The 26,202-nt window shown below is 46.2% G+C and overlaps 1 protein-coding gene across 2 annotated transcripts in view; it reads right to left on the bottom strand.

The window, feature by feature from the left end:
• SNAPC3 (small nuclear RNA activating complex polypeptide 3) overlaps positions 1-26,202 on the bottom strand; it is a 173,166-nt gene that overhangs the window by 12,649 nt on the left and 134,315 nt on the right. For both annotated transcript variants that reach the window (XM_082243785.1, XM_082243786.1), the window contains one exon: positions 16,764-16,928. In XM_082243785.1, coding sequence (XP_082099911.1) covers positions 16,764-16,928 — 165 coding nt within the window. The remainder of the gene's footprint in view (positions 1-16,763; positions 16,929-26,202) is intronic.

The raw sequence follows: 26,202 nt of genomic DNA, 5'->3' as shown, positions 1-26,202 counted from the left end.
CCATTATCCTGAACCCAATCGGATATTACCTCAGTTTGTAGCAAGCAGTACTGGAAGGCAACAATCCCCAGATCCAAAACCAAAGGGGTGGGGTGGCCGACTGTCCGAGGTCTCCGAGAAAATAATTTTACGGTAAGTTCTTACAAAAATTCTATTTTCTCTTACGTCCTCTGACAGTCGCTGCCCGATGGTATTAGCCTTCACTATTGGGACATCCCAAAGCAGTGCAGGTATGAGGGCTGGGAAAGCAACGCAACCAATTGAGAAGGTAACGCAAAAAACCAGGTCAGAAACAGCCTGAGCCCACAGGAAAAAACTGGAACAAACCCAGAAAAAAACACCCCAAAAAGGAGGGACAGTAAAAATGTAATGTCCCCGAAAACAACTGCCGCACTCAAAACTTTGCGGCCAAAGTAAGCATCCGAAGATGCCAAAACGTCAAGTTTGTAAAACTTTGTGAAAGTGTGCATGGACGACCAGGTCGCCACCTTGCACACCTGAGCCACAGAAACCCGATGGCGAAAAGCCCAAGAGGCACTAACGGCTCGGGCAGAATGAGCCTTTACTGAAAAAGGGGGAGCCCAACCCCTAATGGAATAAGCTTGAACAATCGTCTGTCTGATCCACTTAGAAATGGTCACAGCGGAGGCGGCTGATCCCTTCTGAGGTCCCTCAGGAAGAACAAAAAGAGTCAGACTGCCGAATCGACTCTGTAACGGACAGGTAAACCTTGACCGTCCAGACCACATCCAGGGAGTGCAAGGCAAACTCCTTGGGATGCTTGGGCCGCACACATAGCGAGGGCAAAACTATATGCTCATTGAGGTGGAATGAAGAAACCACCTTGGGAAGAAACGACTGATTCGGTCGCAGAACCACCTTATCTCTATGAAGCAGCAGATAAGGCTAACGGCAGGACAAGGCCGCCAATTCAGACACTCTGCGAGCCGACGTGATGGCCACCTATAAGAAAAGCAACCTTCTGTGACAACACTGACAACGGAACCTCCCTGATGTTCTTAAAGGGAGGTTGTTGTAACACAGACAAGACTAAATTCAGATCCCAGGGAGGCAAGAGAGCTCTCCTCGGGGGAGCCAAATGTCGCACCCCTTGAATAAAGGTGCGTACCAAGGAATGCGACGCCAAAGGTCACTGAAAAAAGATTGCCAAGGCCGACAATTGACCCTTGACCGTAGTCAGCGCCAGATGATGATCCACACCCAAGACCTTCGCCAACGAGAAAGAACGAGGATGAAGACCATGCGCTTCGCACCAAGCAATATACGCTTTCCAGGTGCGGTGATAAATCTTCCTTGAAGTGGCCTTGCAACCTTTAACAAGGTAGGAATGACCGCCCGTGGAAGGCCTCTATCCCTCAGGACCTGGCTTTCAACAGCCATGCCGTTAAAGCCAGCGACTGTAAAAGCAGGATGGAAGATCGGTCCCTGAGACAGAAGATCGTCTCGCAGCGGAAGCCGCCAGGGAGGTTCAACGACCATTTGAACGATGTCCGTGTACCAGGACCGTCGAGGCCAGTCCGGGGCCACTAGAATGACTGACATCCGTTCCGACGCCACCCTGCGAAGGAACCTGGAGAGCAGTTAATTTGAGGGAAAGGCATAGATCAGCCAATAGCATTGCCAAGGCACCACCAACGCGTCCGCCAGAGGATCGTGAGTTCTGGCCACAAACCTTTCCACCTTTTTGTTGAGACAGGACACGAACAGATCTATGTCCGGGGTCCCCCCCCCGGGTGCACAGAAGGCAAAATACCTCCGGATGCAGGGACCATTCCCCCTGGTCCAAAGTCTGGCGACTCGTCCGCCTGCCAGTTTTCCACACCCGGAATGTGAACAGCCAAAATCACCGGTACATGCGATTCGGCCCAAGACAGGATCTTGGCCACTTTTCGTGCCCCCTTGGTGATTCTTGTATGCCATGGCGGTGGCATTGTCCCTCTCTACCTGGACGCGACACCCCTGAAGCTGAGACGACTACCGGAATAGACAAAGCTTTATCGCCCGGAGCTCCAGGACATTTATCGGTAGCAAGGTCTCCCCCGCCGACCACATCCCCTGGGCACAAAGCGTGCCCAGAACTCCTCCCCAGCCCGATAGGCTGGCATCCGTGGTGAGAATCGTCCACAACAGAGGCCGGAAGGACTGGCCCTGCATCATGGACGGTGACTGGAGCCAGCTAAAGAGGTCCGACCTCACTGGACAACTCAAGGAAATTCTCCTTTCCAAGGACTGAGGCGTCCTGTCCCACCTGTCCATGATCTCCGCTTGCAGAATTCTGGTATGACATTGAGCAAATGGAACTGCTTCGAAGGCCGAGACCATCAGGCCCACATGCCCCGCAGGTCTCTTCCCATAGAGTCCCGAGTTTGTCCTCCCAAAGGAAGACCCGAGATTGAGCAGAATCCAGGACCATCCCTATGTACTGAAGACGAGTTGAAGGAGTCAGTGCCGACTTCTGAAAATTGATGGTCCACCCAAATTCCTGTAGTGTCTGAACCGTCACGGCCAGATTGCTCGCCAAGGTCACACATGAGTTCGACCTTAACAGGAGGTCGTCCAGGTAACCGAGGAACGCAATGCCCCGTAAATGCAGTAAAGCTAGAACCGGAGCCAACACCTTGGTGAAAACCCTGGGAGCCGAAGTGAGGCCGAAAGGCAACGCCACAAACTGATAGTGCTCCCCAGCCACCACGAAGCGGAGATATCTCTGATGACCCTCGAAAATAGGGATGTGCAGATACGCATCCTTCAATTCGATTGAAGGCAGGAATTCCCCGGGTCTCAATGATGCCACCACCGACCAGATGGATTCCATCCTGAACTTCTGCACCCGCACAAAGCGGTTCAGAGATTTCAAGTCCAGAATCGGATGTACCTTGCCCTCTTTTCTGGGCACTGTGAACAGGTTGGAGTAAAAACCACAAAACCATTCCCGTGAAGGAACTCCTTGGGCAAGCAGATCGTGCACCGCCCCCATGAGATCTCTGCGATGATCGGGGGACAGCTGTAGATTGGGCGGGAAGAACCTGTCTGCGGGGCGAGATCGAAACTCGATCTTGTACCCTGAACAAAGCAGTTTGTGAACCCACCTGTCCTGAATGCCGGACAACCAGGGTTCCTGAAAGCAACGCAGACGTCCCCCCACCCCGACAACAGGTGAGGGCGCCCCTTCAGGAAGAGGTGGACTGGGCCGCCGAGCCATTCTGACCAACTTTTGGCTTACCCGTCCACGGTTTCTTCTGGCCACCAGGAGGTCGGAAGGGTTTTCCCTTCTGCTGCGTCCCAAAAGCACGAAAGGAAGTACGTTGAGTCTTGGAGGGTCCCCGCCGCGCGCGGGGGGGGGGGGGGCTTACCCTTAGTGACCTGGGGCAACAGAGTACCCTTACCTCCTGTCAGTCCCTTGATTAACTCGCCCAGAGTTTCCTCAAAAAGACGACCCCCCGCATAGGGAATCTCAGACACTGTCTTCTTGGATGCGTGGTCAGCCGACCAGCTCTTCAACCAGGTAATGCGGCAGATCGCGATCCCCATCACCGACAACCGGGCGACCAAAGGAGCCTTGTCCAAGGCCTCGTCGCACAGATACATCCCAGTTTGGATGAGCTAATCCAAGATGTTAAGGGCAGTTGGAGAGGCCGACTCCGCCACCAGGGTGCTGCAAAGCCCCCTGCTCCACACCGTGAGCGCCTGAGAGGCCATCACCGGGGCAAAAACAGGTTTCAAAAGGGAACCTGCCACCAAATAAATGTGACGGGAGAGTGCCTCCACACGCCTATCTGCCGGATCCATGAAAACCGGGGAATCCTCTACTGGCATCAAGGTGGACTTATTCAGCCTAGACACAGTGTGATCCACTTTTGGGTACAAAAACTTAGGCACCACCAACATGTGCTAATGAGCCGCCACTGGTCATTCACAATCTTGTGAAATTCCTCAGGGCAGGTAAAAGCCTGACCAGACTTCTGGGGTCTGCTGAACCCGAAGGCAGACCGCTTACTTGACTGAGATGGCTCATCATCAAGAATGATAGCTTCGTTAATGGCGCTAATGAGGGCATCCATCTTAGCGCGTTCCCGCGCTACTGAGGGGGAAGATTCCTCCTCCTCCCGCTCAGAAGCAGGGGACCGGGTACCCTCAGGGGGGCCATCGTCCGTGGCAACCAATTCTGGCTCAGAGTCAGAGGACTGGGAGGGCATAGGCCGTTTTTTGGAGGAGCGTTCCGACATCAGCAGATTCACCTGGGACGCCAAAGTTGCAAGAGCAGCAGATATGGAGGAGGAATCAGGTGTACCCGAAGCCCCCACCAGGTCTGCGGGGAATATATTGTCCCGGGAATCCGTTTTTGCCTTTAAATTAAAAAGGGACGCTGGCCCTTTAAATCGGTGGTTCCCGCGGACTCCCCCCCCCCCCCCCCCCCCCTGCAATCTGCACTAACTGGAAGAGCCCCTTGAGGAAACACACTAGCCATAAGGCAAAAATCCCCCAGCCTGTCAGTACTTGCCCACCAAGCGTCCTGCACAGGAGGGTGTGAAGAAGGAGGAAGTGACCTCACAGCGCTAGAGGCCAGCCCTCGAGCCCAGAGAAATGGTGCCTATTGAAAGTCAATGACAAAAGTCACAGGGAAAATGGCCGCTTGCCCTCACTAGGCATGTTGCCCACATCCAAGATGGCACCCGACCGGGAGTCTGTGCAGAATCCCAACATGGCTGCGATTCTGCACACCATAAAAAATGGCGGCCGCCCCAACCGGTGGCAAAATAAGTCTACAAACACATTCTGTCTAACATCAGGGACCCCAGGGAGACCCCTATAATACCACATACAGCGCCCCTAGCGGGAGCAGGGGGGAGGGAGAAAGCCACCAACCCGGCCAGAAGGGGGACCCTACAGAGACCACCAGCCCTGCTATCCCCTGAGAGTGGGCCCACAACCCCCCAAAACGTCCCCAGGGACAAGGGGGGTATCAGTACTCACCATCCAGGAAGCTGGCACCGCTCAGATACAGGAAACCTTCCACCCTAAGTGGGGGAGCCGTCAGCCATGGAGGGACGCTGGCAACACGCGGGCGATCCGGTTTGAGACATCCTCAGCGAAGACGCAGCTCCGCAGGCACGGTCGTTGCGAGGCCTGGGCGTACCAGTAACCTGCGACGCTCGTTGGCAGGCTGGGACTCCATAAGGATCCATGATACCCAGTCCGAGGCACAGCTCTGCAGTCACTTGTAGTCCTCCAGGAAAGGAATCACAGACTAACTAGTGATAGTGAGAAGAAATAAAAATCTATTGTGTAAAGAAAAACACAAATTCAGAAAAAAAACAAAAGAAAAACCGAGACACTAGGTCTCAGCAGGGAAGACCTAGCTCTACTCCTGACGCTAGGCAGCATAAAACTGAGGTAATATCAGATTGGGTTCAGGATAATGGCTGAGGGATGGCCCCCTAATGGCGTGCCGAGGTATAAAAAAGTTTTTTGTATTAACCTGATTATCAAATATCGGCCTAGCCTGCTCCTGCAGAGTGCGCCACTACCCATTAGTGAAGGCTAATACCATCGGGCGGCGACTGTCAGAGGACGTAAGAGAAATGGGATTTTTGAACTTACTGTAAAATCCCTTTCTCTGAGTTAGACGGACACAGCGCTCCATAAATCATAACTAGTGGGTTATATTGCCTTCTCCAGGAGGACTAGGCAGCAGGGTTGCCGATCCACGGGATCGGCGGCCGCTATTGCCGCCAGGCACCTGCGATTGCTTCCCGCTGAGAGAGAACAGTCTGCTCTTGTAAATACAGCAGACCCTTGTTCTCTCTGAAATGACCACAGGGCGCCTGTGATCCTCTTAATTAGTATCACATGTCTGTGTTCATTTTACAAGTCCCTCCCCCATACAGTTTGAAAACACTCCCCTAGGCTCACACTTAACCCTTTGAATCACCCCTGGGTTAACCCCTTCCCCGCCAGTGTCATTCTTACAGTAACAGTGCATATTTTTACCACTGATTACTAGATTAATGTCACTAGTCCACCCCAAAAGTGTCAAAAATGTCTGTTAGGGGTCCGATCTGTCCGCCACAATATCACAGTCTCACTAGAAATCGCAGATCGCTGCCATTACAAGTAAAAAATAAAAATGACAAATCTTTCCCCTAGATTGTAGACGCGATAACTTTTGCTCAAACCAATCAAAACACGCTTATTGGGATTTTTTTTTTTTTTTTTTTACCAAAAAAATGTAGCAGAATACAAACTGGCCTAAAATGATGAAAAAATTAAATTTTTAAATTTGGGGGGGGGGGGGGAGATGTTATATAGCAAAACTTGAAAAAACTGAATTTTTGTAAAATCTTACCTATAAAATTCCTTTCTCCGAGTCCTCCAACAGTCACCGCCTCCTCTAAGTCATCACTATTGGGTATCGACTTCCGCTCCACAGGAGTAGCTAGGCATAAAGACTTAGTCCAAAGACAAAAGGCATTAGCATATACACACCCATGGGGGCTGTCCCATCTGGTCAATACCCCCCCTGCATCACCACTCCCAACTCAGTTTGGTAGCATAGCAGTAGGTAATAAGAACCCCAAAAGAGGGGCGGGGACGGCGACTGTCGGAGGACTCAGAGAAAGGAATTTTACAGGTAAGATTTTACAAAAATTCAGTTTTCTCTTACGTCCTCAGACAGTCGCCGCCTCCTCTAAGTCATCACTGTTGGGATGTCCCAAAGCAGTAGACATGAGGGGTGGGAGACCCAACCGTAGAAAAGGCAACGCAGTACCCACATCAGAGAAAGTAATCTTACATGCACCGTAAGAGAACCAACTGGGCAACAGAAAAAAACAATGCTCAACAGGAGCAACAGCCCAGGAAAGCAAATACCAACAGCCAGGGACCCAGAGAAAAATGCAAGGGTCCATCATGGCACTGCCGCACTGAGAACTTTGCGGCCAAAAGAAGCATCAGCTGATGCCAGAATGTCTACTTTGTAGAACTTGGAAAAAGTGTGCACCGACGACCAAGTCGCCGCCTTGCACACCTGAGCCACCGAGGCCCGATGCCAATAGGCCCAGGAAGCACTCAAAGACCTGGTAGAGTGCGCCTTAACAGGGAAGGGCGGAACCCGTTCCTTCAAGGCGTAAGCCTGCTCAATGGTCTGTCTGATCCATTTGGCAATAGTTGCTGCGGACGCAGCCATGCCCTTCCGAGATCCCTCAGGAAGGACAAAGAGGGAATCCGTCTTCCGAAAGGATTCCGTAGACGACAGGTAAACCCTGATCGCCCTGACAACAACCAAGGAATGCAAGGCAATCTCCTTTGGATGTTTAGGCTTTGTACAAAGCGAAGGCAGGACAATGTCCTCATTAAGGTGAAATTCAGAGATCACCTTGGGAAGGAAGGATGGGGGTGGTCGCAAAACCACCTTATCCTTGTGAATTATCAAGTAAGGGGAGCGGCAAGACAACGCCGCCAGCTCCGACACTCTGCGAGCCGAAGTGATCGCCACCAGAAAGGCAACCTTTTTCGACAGCAGAGGCAACGATATCTCCCTGAAGTTTTCAAAGGGAGCACGCTGTAATGCGGACAGAACCAAGTTCAAGTCCCATGGAGGTAAAGGCTCCTTCCTGGGAGGAGCCAGATGTCGCACACCTTGAATGAAGGTGCGCACCAAGGAATGAGACGCCACAGGGCGTTGGAAAAGGACAGCCAGTGCAGACACCTGGCCCTTTATCGTGGCCAGCGCCAGGCGCTGATCTACTCCAGACTGGAGGAAAGCCAAGATTCTCGACACCGAGTAAGAGCGAGGGAAAAAACCCCCTGGACTCACACCAGGTGAAATAGGCCTTCCAGGTACGGTAATAGATCTTACCAGAGGAGGATTTCCTAGCCTTGATTAGGGTAGGGATAACCTCAGGGGATAGACCCTTATCCTTCAAGACATGGGTCTCAACAGCCAGGCCGTTAAAGCCAGCGACTGTAAAGCAGGATGGAAGATCGGACCTTGAGACAGGAGATCTTCCCGCAGAGGCAGACGCCACGGAGGTGCCACTGCCAGGTGAATAACATCGGCGTACCAGGACCGGCGAGGCCAGTCCGGCGCCACCAGAATCACCATGTGCGGTTCCGAGACCAATCTGCAAAGGAACCCGGGATAGTAACTGAATCGGAGGAAAGGCGTACATACTGATGCCAAGGGGCCACCAACGCATCCGAGGCGTCCGCCAACGGATCGCGCGTTCTTGCCACGAATCTTTCCACCTTTTGATTTAGCCAGGATGCGAACAGATCCACGTCTGGGGATCCCCACCTCGCACACAGCATCTGAAAGACCTCCGGGTGTAGGGACCATTCCCCCTGGTCCAGGGTCTGGCGGCTCAGATAATCGGCCTGCCAATTCTCCACACCCGGAAAGTGAACTGCTGAGATTGCCGGGACATGAGTCTCGGCTCAAGACAGAATGTCGGTCACCTCCCGGGCCGCCCGGGCACTCCTGGTGCCCCCTTGGTGGTTGCTATAAGCCACCGCGGTAGCATTGTTCGTCTGTACCCGAACAGGACGGCCCCAAAGTCGGTCCGACCACTGAAAGAGACAGAGTTTGATCGCTCTCAATTCCAGCACATTGAACGGAAGGGAGGACTCCTCCTCCGACCAAGTGCCCTGGGCAGACAGGTTGCCCAGGACTCCACCCCAGCCTGACAGGCTGGCATCCGTGGTAACCACTGTCCACAGCAACGGACGGAAGGACTTGCCTGCCAACACCGCCGGGGACTGGAGTCACCACAGAAGAGCCAATCTGGTCTGACTCCTTAATGAGACACTCAGATACAGGGACTGAGGCAGTCTGTCCCACCTGGCCAGGATCTCCGCTTGGAGAGCCCGCGTGTGAAACTGAGCAAAGGGTATTGCCTCGAAGGCCGAAACCATCTACCTCAGGCTCCGCATACAGGTCCTGAGTGACGAGGATGAATTGTCCCTGAGAGACCTGATCTCGCCCTGCAAGATCCGGAGCTTGTCCTCCGGCAAGAACACCTTTGCCTGAGCAGAGTCCAGGAGCATACCCAGATAGGGAAGACTAACCGATGGAGACCACGTCAATTTTGTACGTTGATGGTCCATCCGAACTCCTGTAGCATCTGTACCGTGGTTAACAGATCGCGCAGCAGGTCCTGGCTGACACTCGATCCTAGTAGGAGATCGTCCAGATACCCCAATACCACATTGCCCTGTGCCCATAGCAGGCCCAGAACCGGCGCCAGCACTTTGGCAAAGACCCTTGGAGCCGAAGCGAGACCGAAAGGTAACGCCACAAACTGATAGTGGCCCTCTGTGATAGCAAACCGAAGGCACCGCTGGGGACCCTCAAAAATGGGGATGTGTAGGTACGCATCCTTCAGGTCTATCGAGGCCAGGAATTCTCCTGGGCTCAGGGAGGCCACCACCAAACGGAGAGACTCCATACGGAACTTCCGAACCCGCACGAAGCGGTTCAGCGCTTTCAGGTCCAGAATAGGACGTACTTTGCCCTCCTTTCTGGGCACAGTGAACAGATTTGAATAAAATCCCCGAAACCTGTCCCAATGAGGCATCGGGACAATCACCCCCTGAGCAAGAAGGTCCTGCACCGCTTGATGCAGGTCCTGCAGATGCCCTGGAGGCAAATGAAGATTGGAGGGAAAAAATCCGTCCGCCGGCCGGGAAAGGAATTCGAGCATGAACCCTGATCGAATGATTTCCTGAACCCACCTGTCCGAAATTCGGAGCAGCCAAGGTTGGAGGAAACCGCGCAAACGTCCCCCCACCCCTGAAACGGGTGAGGGCGCCCCTCCAGGCAGAGGCGGATTGACCCGCCGAGCCGGCATTGCCATACTCCTGCTTGCCCATCCAGGGCTTCTACAGGCCACTTTGGCCCTTGAAGGGCTTGCCCTTGGTTTGGTTCCGAAAGGCACGAAAGGACCCCTGAGTGGATCGAGGAGTAGAACCCCGTTAGCCTGCAAAAGGACTTGTTCTTCGGGTACTGGGGTAGCATGGTGCTCTTGCCCCCCGTGACGCCTTTCACCAAGGTATCCAATGCCTCATCAAAAAGGCGAGAATTAGCTTAGGGAAAATCAGCAACTGTTTTCCGTGATGACTGGTCAGCCAACCAGCTCTTCAGCCAGATCAGTCGACGGTTAGGCACCGCGACACTAGATAGGCGTGCTAACAAAGGGGCCTCATTCAAGGCCGCATCACACAAATACATGACTCCTTGGTGAATTTGATCCACCATAGCCAGCCAGGCAGGTGGAACAGCATCCGACATGAGGTTGCTCCTAAGCACCTTAGTCCAATCAGCCACCGCCTGAGCCACCAAAACAGACGCGAAAACAGGTTTGAGCCAGGAACCCGCCACTGTGTAGGAATGGCGGGCTAGAGACTCCAACCGTCTGTCCGTGGGATCCCGAAAAACCGGGGTCTCCTCAGTAGGAATCAAGGTAGCCTTGTTCAACATGGCCACAGTGTGATCCACTTGTGGAGGCACACACCATCACAATCCCGTAGCCGGTGCAAAGGGATAAAGCAATTTGAACCGACTAGGTACCAGAAATGGAAGTTTTAAAGTGCGCCACAGTTCATTAACAGTGTAATGAAACTCAGCGGGGCAGGGAAAAACCTGTGCCGACTTGCGGGTCCTGTGCGTCCCAAGGGAAGACACAATGCCCGGAGGACTGGGCTCATCCTCCAAATGTAGTTGTTTCTTTACAGAAAACAATCAATGCAGCCATGGTCGCGCGTTCTTCAGGCGACCCCGGGGGGGGGGGGGATCATCCACCACCTCCGCCTCCCCCTCAGACCCCAGCGGGTCTAAGGATGAGCGAGACCCTGAAAAGGGCACGCCCGCCGCAGCAGCCATATCACCATCTGAATCAGAGGAAAGAGATAATCTGGGCCTCTTTCCAGCAGCACGTTCAGCCATCAGCACCTCCATTTTGGACACTAAGGATGCCACTACAGCGGCCAAAACATGCCCAAGTCAAAAAAAGACAGTGCAAGAAAAAAAGGGTACTGTCCCTTTAACACCGCTGCGAAGTGCGCAGCCCACCGCTATAAGACAGTGACAAAAGACCCCCAAGAGGAGAAGAAAAAACTGATCCAGAAATGACAAAACAGAAGGTTATGGAAGAGACAGTCTGCAGAGCCCACAGAGTGTTACCACCTAGCTCGCTGATTCAGTGAGGTCATGAGGAGGCTGAACTATAAGCTGCAAATAACTCAGGGAAAATGGCTGCCCATAGAACTGAATGGGAGACTTCGGGAAAATGGCCGCCGAACACGTGTGGAACGATCGTTCGGCCACACGCAAGATGGCGTCGGATGGCGCCAAAAACAGCATGTAAAACAGCCCACAGTGAAGCCAACATGCCTGTCCAAAGTAAAGATGGTGGACCGCGCAGTTTTTCCCCCGCTGTGGCCGCCACACACATCGTCTGCACACCCAGTGAAAACATCTATGTGACACAGGGAAAAGGGGCTCCCACACACACAGCACCATAGCGCAGCGTACATACAAAAAAACAGACCCCCCCTCAGGGATCACAACAGGGAGACCCACACCGGCACAGACATGGGGGACACACAGCAACACAGGACTGCCACCCCAGACAGAGGCCCCACACAGAAGTACTTACCTGTACCAGATGGCGTGGGGAGCCTCTCAGAACGGAAAGCAGCTGTCCTCATCTGACAGGGAATGCCGTTAGCCAGGGACATTACACTGCAGCACTGCAGATGTGTCCAGTGAGGTAGCCACCTCACGGCTGCATCCCTGCTGCGAGCAGGGATGGGTCATTCATAATGCCAGGACGAACCACGGCTGAACGCTCAATGGCGGTCTGGGGGTCCCTCTGACCTGGAACCAGGGCGGTCAGTCTGAATCCCAGCACCGCATGAATCCATCTTCATCCGAAGAATCGACTAAAAACTAAAGCTGACAAAACAGCTAGTAAAGCAAAAAAAAAACTGACATTTTCAAAGAAAATCAAATAAAAAGATTAGAAAGGCTGAGACTGTAGCCCCAGCACAGGGAAGCATAACTACTCCTGATGCTAGGCAGAAAGAAACGGCGTTGGGAGTGGTCACTGCAGGGGGGTATTAACCAGTTGGGACAGCCCCCATGGGTGTGTATATGCAAATGCCTTTGTTCTTTTGACTAAGTCTTTATGCCTAGCTACTCCTGCGGAGCGTAAGTCAATACCCAATAGTGATGACTTAGAGGAGGCGGCGACTGTCGGAGGACGTAAGAGAAATCGTTTTTTTCAGAATTGTCACTTTTCTTTTTTGTTTATAGCGCAAAAAAATAAAAAAATCGAACAGGTGATCAAATACCACCAAAAGAAACATCTATTTGTGGGGAAAAAGGACATCAATTTATTTAGGTACAGCGTCACATGCCCGCGCAACTGTCCGTTAAAGTAATGCAGTGCCAAATTGCAAAAAATGGCCTGGTCATCAAGGGGGCATATCCTTCCGGTCCAGAAGTGGTTAAAGAAAAAACACAACTCAAGAGGGAACAGCCCCTCTTAAATAGCAGCCTGCAAAACTTTGCGGCCAAAAGAAGCATCTGCAGATACCAAAGTATCTACCTTATATAATTTTGTGAAGTTATGCATAGACGATCAAGTGGCCAACTTGCACCTTGTTACCTTTAATAGCCATTCAAACCCCTTTGTGTCAACTTGTATGCATGTTATCAGGCCAAAATCACCAGGGTATGTAAACTTTTTATCAGGGTCATTTGGGTAGTTTCTGTTGTCATTATGATTTAAAAAGAGTAAAACACGGCTGACTAATAATAAATGGCTTCAGCCGAACACTAACTATGAGTGAAAAGTTTGTGTGTTATTCATATGCTCTGAAAAACGGCCAAGAAATCATAAATTATGCCAGGGTATGTAAACGTATGAGCACAACTGTATATCACATTTCTTGTTTTGGGTTTAATACTGCTTACGTCCTGAGAGAACCTGAGAGGTGGCAAAAGAAGGATTAAGAGAAGAAAATAACGAGGGGCCAGGGAACAAAACCTAAAGTGATCCTAAACCCAGGACCCTGCATTCACTATATCTTGTCTCCCACAGTACATTAAAATGCAATCATTTTAGTAAATATAAATTGCTAAATACCTTTTCTCATCAGCAGTTTATAGCAGTCTTGTGACTTCTATCAGTGCCTTGTTAAAGCTTGTAAGAAGAGTTTTCATACTGCGTTGGCTGTCCTATGAGAATGCAGGACCCCTGACCCTCCATCTGGACAGTGCTGTTCGGCCCTGTGCTAATCACATGCACTCTCCCAAGAAAGAAAAAAACTCTCAGGCCTGAGCTGTGCAGTCTGACTCCAGTAACTCTGTCTTATCCGGACATGTTATGGGGGCAGTACAAGAAGAGGAGGATGTGTGCATACACGATCAAACAGTCTTTCTACACAATGCAGAGGATTAACCCCTTAGGTTCCACAGTGACTATAACCAGCATGCTTTACTGTATATACAGACTAATTTTACGGTTGTTGGTTTAGTAACTTTTTAGAGCGGTGTTCCAGCCTCAACCTCCAAAAATTATAAGTCAGCAGCTACACTGCTGACCGTTAATATTAGAACACTTAACCTGTCCTGGAATCCAGTGATGTCGGCACCACAGCCGATGTTTCCATTGGCTGTTGGGTGCTGCCTGCACCATTACTGGTAAGGGAATCCCGCAGTGAAGTCCTGTGGCCAGGGTACCTGTCAAAAACAGGTACCCGCTCTCCCCCTTCCCCTCGAAAGGTGCCAAATGTGGCACTGTGGGGGGGGGGGGGGGGAGTTACAGATAAGCAGAAGTTCCACTTTTGGGTGGAACTCCACTTTAGGATTGTAGCCCTAGGACATCACCCTAGGGAATGCAAGCTGTCTAAGGGTATGCATAGGTCGCTGGAGTAGAGGGAGTGAAAAAAATTAAAAAAGGGACACTTCCTAATGCTCAGAAAAGGGGACAATTTCCCAGTCCGCTCCTTAGACTCCTTCAGCTGGGCAAGATGAGTGTTCTTGCCATTCGTAACAAGCTCAAGTTTGTAGCTATCCAGGGTTATGAAAATGCCAACGGACGTCCCTACACTCCGGAAAGCAGGGGCTCATCCTGAGGAGAAAGGACAGTCTGAGGATTTGGCCAACTTGGAGTTGCAAACTTTGTGGGTGATCAGGGAGCCAAACTTGGGGCCATCAATGCTGAAATCAATGAAGTTGAAAAATTAAAAAGGGACACTTTTTAATGCTCAGAGTGGGAGACAGTTTCACAGTCTGCTCTTTAGGCTCCCTCAAGTGGGCAAGTAGAGCACCCTTGCCATCATTAACATCCTTAGCGGGAACGTCTAGAGCATGTCCAAACAGACACAAACAGGTTGCACTTCCACAGATTTTTTTTCCTTGATATCCAACAAGCTTTTTTTAAAGTTATACTTTTATCTATTTTGTAGAAAGGTTGTATAAAAAATAAAACCACAAAACAAAAGGAACACATGCCTCCGATGTCTCATTGGCTCATGAAATACCTGGTAATCAGCCAGTTACACACCACTTGTCTTGGGATATCTCCACTCCACTGAAGGAGCAATGGAGACTCCTTAGGACAGCAGCATTGTCAATCTATACATCTAACACTTCCCTCTCCCTAAACAGATTTAGATGGAATTAAAGCTAAACTCCAGCTAATACAGCTAAACAGAAAAGGTTTTCTTTCCTTTTGCGATAAAGATGAACAGCTGACCATTTTAAGCACCCCTTGTTAGTGTGACATGGTTTGTCCCAACACTCTAACTGGCCCTTTTGCTGGACAGCTTGGTCTGGAAAAGAAAGTTACAAAAATAAACGTACTGGCCAGATCAACAAGTAAAATTAGATGAATGCCTAAAAAAAGGAAACAAATGTAGAAGCCACATTAAAAGCTCTGTAGCAGACTAAGGGGGCTGTGGGATGTTAGGGGTTACTGTGGAAGGCTCTCAGAAAGCTTGAGGGGCACTTCAGGCCACTGTGGGAAATGAAGGGATCTGCAGCTGGTTGGAGGCTCTTAGGGTGTTGAAAGGGGAAGGAAGCATGAGACTTCACTCCCTGCTGGGTCTCGGTACTGATAACCTGTTTGCTGCTGCTCTGCATCAAGAGAGGCACTGCTCTACCACAGGGTGTCGTGAAGGGGCCATGTAGCTTACACATGTGTTTGCAAATATGTGTCAACTAAAGAGGAAAAAAGTTGTGAGGAGCTATAGACTGGAGAAACATCTACCATCTAACTCCGCACAAAAAAGGGACTTGACTTTCTGAGGCACACTATGGAATGAATCGTTGTGACTCGCAATAAGGCCCCTTTCACACTTATGCGACGCAATTTTACAGCCATTTTGCGACGCGATTTTGAGCAATGGCTCAGGGCTATATACCTCAAAACGCATTAAAATCGTGCCAAAGTAGTGCAGGAACTACTTTGAAGTCGGTGCGACTTCAAAACGCACCGATATGAATGGGGCTCTGAAAATAATGGAAAATGACTTGTCATGCGATTTTGCGGTCCAAAATCGTGGGAAAAGTCGCACTAGTGTGAAAGGGGCCTTAGTAAAATATATAATGTTTATTCAAAACAATTAAAAAATGAGGGCAGAACAGACAATCCTCATTTATAACATTCATCACACAAGAACAAAACAGTGAGACATTATTAAAATGAGTAACCTAGGACTGTTTCTCACCCAAAATCATATATAATTAAAAAATTTTGATTTTGTTAGCAATAACCTACACATTTCTCCCACTGATCCCCTGTGATCATTTGGGTTAGAAACAGTCCTAGGTTACTCATTTTAATAATGTCTCACTGTTTTGTTCTTGTGTGATGTATGTTATAAATGAGGATTGTCTGTTCTGCCCTCATTTTTTAATTGTTTTGAATAAACATTATATATTTTACTAATTGTGAGTCGCAATGATTCATTCCATGGTGTGCCTCAGAAAGTCCAGTCCCTTTTTTGTGCAGAGTTAGATGGTAGATGTTTCTCCAGTCTATAGCTCCTCACAACTTTTTTCCTCTCAAATGTTTGGATGATGGCACTTTTTGGGTAGTTCATTTTCTTTTGTTCATGTGTCAACTAAACCCCTGTTTTTAACCTACATTGTTAGACAGGTTCATTTGGTTTATTGGCAGACTGGAGGGTCAGTACATCAAACTGGGGGCTGGCTGTTTACCATGCACCTCTTTTTAGTCCCCTTTATCCTCAGTTTTTTCATATGTAGGGATGGGGACGCAAAGCGTTACCTGCTTGTGCCTCATTTAAAGTCTCAAACTCTATAATTTTCAGGCACTGCTCTACCATGCCTCCTCATGATGCGTAATGGAGCAGTGCTCAATTCTGGAAACCTGGTAACACAACAGCTGTCCCCTGAAAGTACAGTCTGCTTTACAAGTGGATGGCAGGAGGGAGGCCGTGACCTGTGGTTAAGAACCACAGGTATAGGCCACAAAGGCAGCATGTCCTCCTTTTTACTATGTGTACATACACCTTTAGACTGGGCTTTTACCCTAGATGAATTTGTGTTCCCCATTGAATATTCAGTCAAATACTATGTGACTTTACACCAACACATATTGTACATACTAAACTTCCTAAACTTAAAAAAAACTTTTTTTAATTAGACAAGAACATGTTTCTTTAATATATTTAACTTTAGATGAGTGCAACAATTCATGCTATATACTTACCTTATACCTGTAATTGTTACAACATGCTCGCAATCTCCTTGATGACAGTACAGATAAGGAAAGCCAATTTTTATGTTGAGGTCATTAAATGTATAGTCTTCCATCTTAGCTACCTGAAAATTACCATAGCCTCTGTCACGGGATTCAGCCCATTCAACTATAGTTCTGAAAAAACAAATTTTAAGAGTGCAGAACAATGGTTAATAAAGCTGAATTCCAAGGAAAAAAAAATGTTTGCACTTGCATTAAGTTTCCCTCCGCATTGCAAGGGTCAACCACTCTTTTGCCTGAGGGACAATGAATAAAGGTAATTATTTAACTCATTCCTCCAGCAACCAGCACCAACCTTTACTGTCCCACGCTCTGGAATGTGGGTGGCCCTTGCTGAGCTAATGTACTATGCAGGATGGCTGGCCCTACATTGTACGAGATGGCATTAGAGAGCTGTGACAATTCCTGCAGCGAAAAGAAGAGGCTTCAGGGAACTAGTTACACAAAAAGAAGGAAGGCTGAGGAGTAGGAATACAGTAAGTTTATCATCCCCTAGGTAAAATGAGCAATCACCCTGTAAAGCAGAGAGGGGGCCCACTGTAAAATAAACCATTTTACCTGGATTTCAGCTTTAAGCTCCATGCAAGCAGTTAGGAGAATTCTGTTGGTATATTGCTTCCAAAAGTGCAAACAAATACATTTAGAAAATGTTTTTTTTTTTTTTTTCTTCTCCTAGAAGTGGAAGCTTGAAAAACGCTTCTAGACTAAAATAGTGTGCATGGACACATAGGATAACACTATTTGCTTCTACAAGCAGAAACGAAAAAATCCTCAAAGGCTGCTGCTAGAAGAGTTTTTTTTTAAGCTAGTATGCATGGAATCTTTAAAATGTATGATGGTCTTAGAGAAAAACAAAGCAATTTCCTAAGGAAACCTCAATCCCAGATGACCAACTTTCCTTGACGCAAGGTATCATCACCACCTGGAAGGCTACAGATACACAACTGCTCCTCTAACCACAATTCTAACATTAAATTAACTAGTCCTTCTGTATAATGGAACAGAATATGCTAGCAGAGGTCCAGAAAAAAAAAAGTAGGTTCTGCACTGGCAACAGGGATTATATTTAAAGACACAAGATCTATGCATTTTTTGTTAATAAGATTAGGTATAGTTTGGGAGCAATGCTGGTACCAGGTATGGAGTTAGGAACAAGGGAAACGGACGATGGAAATGGTAGAAGAAATAAGACCCTCTGCTTAAAATGGAGAGATCAGAAGTAAAGCAAAAAAAGACATGGAGTAGGGAGGAGAGTTGTGAAAATCAAGGACAATGTTTAATCCGTTTCCTAGGTTAAAACGTTGAGGTACCTTTACTCTCTAATAAAAAAACACCAAACACATAAATCAGTTTCTCTGTCCCTTGCTTTTTTCTGGTCACGATTAGAAAATTCTAACAAATGTTTTTAAAACAAAAAATGTAGAGCACAATTCTACTAGTGTATGGCCAGCTTTACACAGGCCTTCTGATGACCCACAAATATAAATGCAATGTCCTAAATTTTTTTGGAAGGATTGGGAAACAGGGATTTCGGGCACAAGAGTTTTTTAAAAAAATTCTTTTATTCAACAAAAAACTATATACTTTAAAATCATGGAAAAATACAGGCAAATAATTGTGTATTGAGGACACAGTGAGACCAATAAATGGTCTATGCTATACAATATCTCAGTACATAGAACTTATAACAGTGATTTACATACAGTTCAGAGTACAAGATCATTAGTAGTCATATAATTCTTGGAAACGTGTTACTCGGTATCAGAAGAGAACCGCCGGCGGACACCCAAGTAGTAAGGTGCCGGTCAGCGGGATCAACTGAGAGTATAGATTAACATTCACCATGTAACATATGACCTTTGCTCAACATGTTTCGCTTTCTTAGACAAAAAAGCTTCATCTGGAGCATATCATTTCTTTTGTCTGTACATATAGTAATCAGGCACATATCTCAATTTCCATAGGGAATTCTTTAACGAGGAGGACTGTGCGTTTTGGGAAGCTCAAACATAGGCAATATATAGTGACATAGTAGTGAGGGTAATCACTCCATGTCTCTTATCAAACTTGGAAAGGACGAGAGCTTAATGTAGGGAGCATGTCTCCTCTGCTTGTATGTCGGCCCTTGCCACGCTGTTCCCAGCTTCCGCACAGTCCTCCTCGTTAAAGAATTCCCTATGGAAATTGAGATATGTGCCTGATTACTATATGTACAGACAAAAGAAATGATATGCTCCAGATGAAGCTTTTTTGTCTAAGAAAGCGAAACATGTTGAGCAAAGGTCATATGTTACATGGTGAATGTTAATCTATACTCTCAGTTGATCCCGCTGACCGGCACCTTACTACTTGGGTGTCCGCCGGCGGTTCTCTTCTGATACCGAGTAACACGTTTCCAAGAATTATATGACTACTAATGATCTTGTACTCTGAACTGTATGTAAATCACTGTTATAAGTTCTATGTACTGAGATATTGTATAGCATAGACCATTTATTGGTCTCACTGTGTCCTCAATACACAATTATTTGCCTGTATTTTTCCATGATTTTAAAGTATATAGTTTTTTGTTGAATAAAAGAATTTTTTTAAAAAACTCTTGTGCCCGAAATCCCTGTTTCCCAATCCTTCCAAATGAATTAGTCAATTGAGGATAGGGGCACACCCTAAATGGATACGTCATGGCCAAGATGGCTGCTATCTGTGGACACATGACTTGTAAAATAATGTCCTAAATTTACTTTTCTATATGTGCCTCTGTAGTGCTCTACTACTGCAGCCACAATTGAGCTGCACACAGAATTACCATTTATGTGCAACAAAGTCCCCTCTTGTCAGGCTGCTGTGGCATTCCCACCATCTGCACTACAAGCAAGTGGTGAAATTGGTGTTTCACTCCAATTCCACTTAGAACACCGTCTAAACCCTAAAAATTATTGTAAAACCTTTAAAATTGTGATCACTTGTGATATACAAACCACTTTCAAACTGGTTTACAGGTACAGTTTTTGTTTTAAACAAGATAATACATTTTTTGCAGATATTTTCAATTAATTAGGACTTATGATACTACTAAGTCAGTTAAAAATTAGACTTTTGGTTTTAAAAATCCATTTCCTGGAGTACATCACAGGACATCTTCATATCCATTATGATATTGTTATCCTAAAATGATTGAACACTGGCAAAAACAAAAAGGCAGTAATCCACTCCCAGCTAGGCACAGTATGCAATGAACAGCGTAGGAAGATGGGTGAATTCCCCTGTATGCTAAGAAATAAATTTTATGGGTATATCAAAAATCCCATTTTTTTTATCATACACCCCAAAACACAGGGCCTCTTCATATCCATTACAAGGCGGAGGTCCCAAAGCAATGTATATGAGGGGAGGGCAATATGGCAACAAGTCAACGGGCTCCAAAAATAAAAAACTACAATAGGTTAAAACACAGCCGCTTGCAAGACCCTCCTCACAATGGAGACATCTAGAGAGAGGCCCTAACATCTACCTGGCAGTACTTCATTCATTCAGAAATTGTAGGTTTTTGAGGTTTCTTGCCCCTCCCTCGGACAAACCGAGAAGAAGATTGTCAAATCACTGCAGTAGATTGTAGGTAAATCTTTACTGCGGGAACCACATCCTAAATAGGAAAAGCTCTATCTTCCATCATCTGAGGATTAGGACAGAAAAGAGGGAACACAATATTCTTTTTCAGCTGGAATGAAGAAACCTTAAGCTTAGTACACGCGATAAGAATATCGGATGAAAAAAAATGCAAATCGGAGTGATCGTCCAATAGCACACAGCTATCGAGAGCTGATCACGATAGTTCAGGCAAAAATATCCAAAAGGGACAAGCATGAAAAGTTTTCTTGTAAGATAGCAGAACAAAGGATTTTCGGGTAATTAGTTAAGTATATGTATTAGAGGTGAGCATCTTCACTGGTCTCACGATTCGATTACGAATATCCTGTCAAGGATTCAAATCCGCGATGCATCTTTAAAAATTCAAGCCATCAGATGAACTCTATTTTTTTTTTTTTATCTGCTGTAAAAAAAAAAAAAAAAAAAAGACACTCCCTGCATGTAGCAAAGTCTGAAAACAACAGACAACAGTATTTTTTTTAGAGCAGTACATATAAAAAGGCACATCCCCCTTTAGTACATTCCACAGCCCCCCTGCACATTAAACAGTCCCTTTTACATTACACAGCCCTCCATTTACATTCCACAGCCCCCTGCACATTAAACAGTCCCTTTTACATTACACAGCTCCCCCATTTACATTATACAGCCAATCGTGTACATAACACAGCCCCCCCATTTACATTATTGCGTCCCCCTCTAAAGTTAAAACAAATCCGTGTCAGTGCCTCCGTTTCACGGATCTCTTCCTACAGTGTGTAAAGGTTAATGTAAACTGATGCCTCTACCTTATTATCTCCGATCTTTTATCGCCGTCACAGTCACTCCAGCCGGGAGGAAGGGGAGGAGGAGAACGGCCGGCCAGAGGGCACATGACTGACGGTGATGTGAGATCGGAGATAATAATGTAGAGGCATCTGTTTACATTAACCTTTGCACACTGGAGGAAGGGATCCGTGAAACAGAGGCACTGACACTGATTTGTTTTAACTTTAGAATGCACTTGCAGGGCTGTTCTGGGAGAGGCGGGAGGAGCCGGGATGACGTCATCCATGCAATCGATGCGGCCGTTCCCAGCATCAAATCTGAATCTTTCAAGGCTGCATCGATGCTACGATTAATTTCAACACCCCTAATATGTATGAAAAACAATCAAGTGACCAAAACCACGCATACTTGGAAACTAAAGAATACATTACAATACAACAGAATACATTACATCGCTTCCGAAGTTGTATTCTGTCTTATGAGGTTTTTGGTACCTTTAGTACCCTATTTTCCAAATGCGACTAGCATGCACAAAAATCCCAAATATTCTCATCATGTTTCCTAAGCTTTAGGCAAAAAAGACAACTGAGGATGCAAGACCACCATATCTCGATGAATGACCAGAAAAAGTTCCTTACAGTCAGGAGCCACCAACTCAAAAACCCTGTGAGCCGAACCTATACCAACCAAGAAGATGACCTTCCACATCAGAACTACTAAGGGAATTTCTTGGATGAACTCAAAGACTTCTGTAACACAGAAAGTACCAAGTTGAGATCCCAGTGAGTCAACATGGTCCAGATCAGTGGAGCGATGCACGCAATACCTTGTGCAAAGGTATGCACTAAAAAAAATGAGAGGCAATGGGTCTATGAAAGATTAAATTTCCAACCCTGTGTCAGGAGGTCATGTTGATCTGTAAGAGTCCCAGGCTCATCCATTGACAAGTTAATGTCGGCATACCATGTCCTTCTGTGCCAGGCCAGAGTGATCAGCATCACAAAAATCCCTACTAATCGAATCCTGCAGCGACAGGAAGGTATAGGGAAAACTGGTCCCACAGTGTCACCAGGGTATCATGAATGCGCAAAGGTCTTTGATCTTTGACACAAATCAGTTAATTTCCCATTGAACCCAGACTCTAGAAGGCCTACATTCAGCCAACCAACACAATGCGTATGCCATACAAGGCAGGAGTGGGACTTTTGGTCCAATCTAGAATCAGATCCATTTTTGATTCCATTTCCTCCCAAGTGATTTCTTGTTCTGCCCTGGAGGTTAATGTATGCCACTACACAAGACTCCTGGTGGGCCCGCATTTGTGGGCATAGTTCACAATACAGGTAATCCAGTACTGGTTACCATGGATTATTAAAACACTCCCTATACTTGTACACCATCTTAGGATTACAGGTTTCCTCGCTAAGTGGTCCTTAACACTGCCGTTTGGAGAGTGTATACCACATGTCAACAAATTTTATCTTCTACATCATAATAGACTACATAGTTTGCCCAATTCTATCAACAGGAGCCCACCTTCTCACTTTACCCAATATTTTTATGTTAATTTGATTGTATAGGGATTTTATTCCCTGGCTATACATCCCCTACCCTAGGTCTTGACCTTGTGCCTAGACCTCCCAATTTAGTGGCCACTTTTAATGAATGGGATTATCCACTCATATCATTAAATATTTGTCCTAGGTGCCTTTCTTTATCTGCTCCCACACTCAGCCCCAGGGGAAATGTTGCATTCTCCAGTTTATTGGGTTTTACATCTGCGGTGCATCTGATATCCAGGGATCACTGTCCCCCCCATTTCCTTAAACTCATGAGGAAGAGTTTCTGACCGTGTCAAAAATGGCCTAACTGTACATACCAACTAAACTATGTGCTGTGCTTTACAGCATGGGTAAAACATTAGTTACAGTTAAGACTTGTATGGGCCAATTTTATTATTGATCTTATTGTAATTCTGTACCTATATATGTTTTTCATAGAATATAAATGAAAAATTAAAATCCCTCTTGCCCCCCCCCCCCCCCCCCTTCTCCCATTTCCTTGGCTATATGGTCTAAAAAAATGATTTGCATTAGGATGAAGGTACTCTTTTTTTTTTTTTTAATCAGAAACAGAAGTTTATTGAGATTAACATCCACTACAACACAAATAGAAAATAACCAACAGGGGGTACAGGCACCACCAATTTACAATAATCCTACAGACAAAAAAAGGCAATATCGCAAAGGCATTATCTGTATCCATACACAACATCCCTTTACCAACCAGGCCGGTGGCTCCACCTCAGTACCGCTATGTAGCCAAACACGATGTAAACACACAATGAGAACAGCAAGGGGTGAGTACTTCTACGCATTATCCTAGGTAATCAACATGCGATTCAGGACTAGTTCTGTAGAAGACAGACCGGGAGTATCCAGCCAAGGGTGCCACAGTTTCTCAAACTTAGCAGAACAGCCCCTGGTGCTGCCAGATGTGTTTTCTAGCCGTAGAGTGCTACCCATCTGTTTAATCCATTCCTCCACCGATGGAGGATTGGGGGACATCCAATGTCTCAGGGTCAATTTGCAAGTCTGAAACAGTGCCCTCCCTACCGCCTGTAACATATAGTTACATAGTTAGGTAGAAAAAAAGACCATCTGGTTCAACCAACAAAAACAGTATTGAAAACCCAATCATACAATCCCATATACACAATCCTATACCCGCAGTTGATCCAGAGGAAGGTGAAAAAACCACAGCAAATCATGATCCATATTGCTACAGCAGGGGAAAAAAATTCCTTCCTGATCCCCCGAGAAGCAATCGGATATTCCCTGGATCAACTTTACCTAAAAAAAAATGTAGTACCCACTTGTATTAAGTACACCCAGGAAAGAATCCAGGCTTTTTTTAAAGCAATCTAGTGAGCTAGCCAGAACCACCTCTGGAGAGAGTCTATTCCACATTTTCACAGCTCTTACGGTGAAGAAACCTTTCTGTATTTGGAGACTAAATCTGTTTTCCTCTAGATGTAAAGAGTGCCCCCTTGTCCTCTGTGTTGACCTTAAAGTGAACAACTTAACACCAAGTTGATATGGGCCCCTCATGTATTTATACATGTTGATCATATCCCCTCTTAATCTTCTCTTCTCAAGATAGAATAAATTCAGTTCCTCTAATCTTTTCTCATAGCTGAGCTCCTCCATGCCTCTTATCAGTTTGGTTGTCCTTCTCTGCACTTTCTCCAGTTCCCTGATATCCTTTTTAAGAACTGGTGCCCAAAACTGAACTTCATATTCCAGATGAGGTCTTACTAATGATTTGTACAGGGGCAAAATTATATATCTCTCTCTCTGGAGTCCATGCCTCTGTTAATACAAGAAAGACTTTATTTGCTTTGGAAACCACAGCTTGGCATTGCATGCTATTAAGCTTATGATCTATCAGAACACCCAGATCCTTCTCAGCTATGGATTCCCCCAGTTTTACTCCACCTAGTATGTATAATGCATGCATAATCTTAGCCCCTAAGTGCATGACTTTACATTTATCAACATTAAACCTTATTTGCCACATAGTTGCCCAATGAAACAGTGCATTAAGGTCAGCTTGTAAGTTGGAGACATCCTGTAAAGAAGTTATTCCACTGCAAAGCTTGGTGTCATTTGCAAAGACTGAAATTGTACTTTTAATCCAAGACCCTACATAATTTATAAAGATATTAAAAAGTAAGGGTCCCAACACTGAACCTTGGGGTACACCACTGATAACCTTAGAACCATTCAGAGTTAGAATCATTAACCACTACTCTATGAATTCTATCTTTTAGCCAATTTTCTATCCAATTACAAAACTAGCTTTACAAGCCAGTAGACTTTACATTACACATTAGCAGTGTGTGGGGAACTGTGTCAAACGCTTTTGCAAAAAAAGTAAACCACGTCCACAGCCACCCCTCTGTCCAAGATTTTACTTACCTCCTCATAAAAAGAAATCAGATTTGTTTGACAACTTCTGTCTTTCGTGAATCCATGCTTTCTGTTGCTTAAAATATTTTTTTTCAGCAAGAACTCATCTATGTGGTCTTTTATTAAACTCTCCAGTATCTTCCCAACTATAGAAGTTAAACTAAGAGGTCTATAGTTATTTGGCAAAGACTTTGATCCCTTTTTAAATATAGGCACCACATTGGCCCTACGCCAATCCAGTGGTACTATTCCAATCATTAACGAGTCCCTAAAAATTATAAACAAAGGCTTTAAAATTACAGCGCTCAATTCTTTTAGGATGGGTGGGTGGATGCCATCTGGTCCAGGCGCTTTATCCACCCAACTTATTCTGTCTAAATATTTCTGGACCATATCACTTTTTAGCCATTGTGGATCATTTGGGACTGTGTCAATACCATCCTTATTATGGTCATGAGCTCCCCCATGCTCCTTTGTATATACAGAGCTGAAGAAAGTGTTTAATAAATTTGCCTTCTCTTTGAGCCCAATCACCCACTCGTGATTATTTTGTAAAGGGCCTATATGCTCAGACCTAACCTTTTTACTTTTAATATATTTGAAGAATTTTTTGGGGTTTATCCTACCATCTTTTGCAATCTTTCGTTCATTTTGAATTTTTGCGGCCTTGATTTCCTTTTTACATATTTGGTTATATTCTTTGTAACAATTAAACAATGATAAGCGTCCTTTCATTTTTATATTTTTTAAAAGCTCTTCTCTTATTATTTATAGCTTTTTTTAACTTTGGCCGTGAGCCACATAGGTTTTATTTTTAGCCTTTTAAACGTATTACCCATGGGAATATACTTTGCAGTGAGTTTGCATAAAGTCTTTTTGAAAATTTTCCATTTCTGTTCTGTGCTCATCGATGCCAATATTCCCTCCCAGTTTAAATCCCGGAAAAGCAGCCCTCATCCTTGGAAAATTTGCTCTCTTAAAGTTAAGTGTTTTTCTATTTC

Source organism: Pelophylax lessonae (genome assembly GCF_965119305.1).
Source record: "Pelophylax lessonae genome assembly, chromosome: 1".
Lineage (NCBI taxonomy): Eukaryota > Metazoa > Chordata > Amphibia > Anura > Ranidae > Pelophylax > Pelophylax lessonae.
Note: the sequence above shows the minus strand (reverse complement) of the source record. Positions and strands in the feature narration are given on the sequence as shown.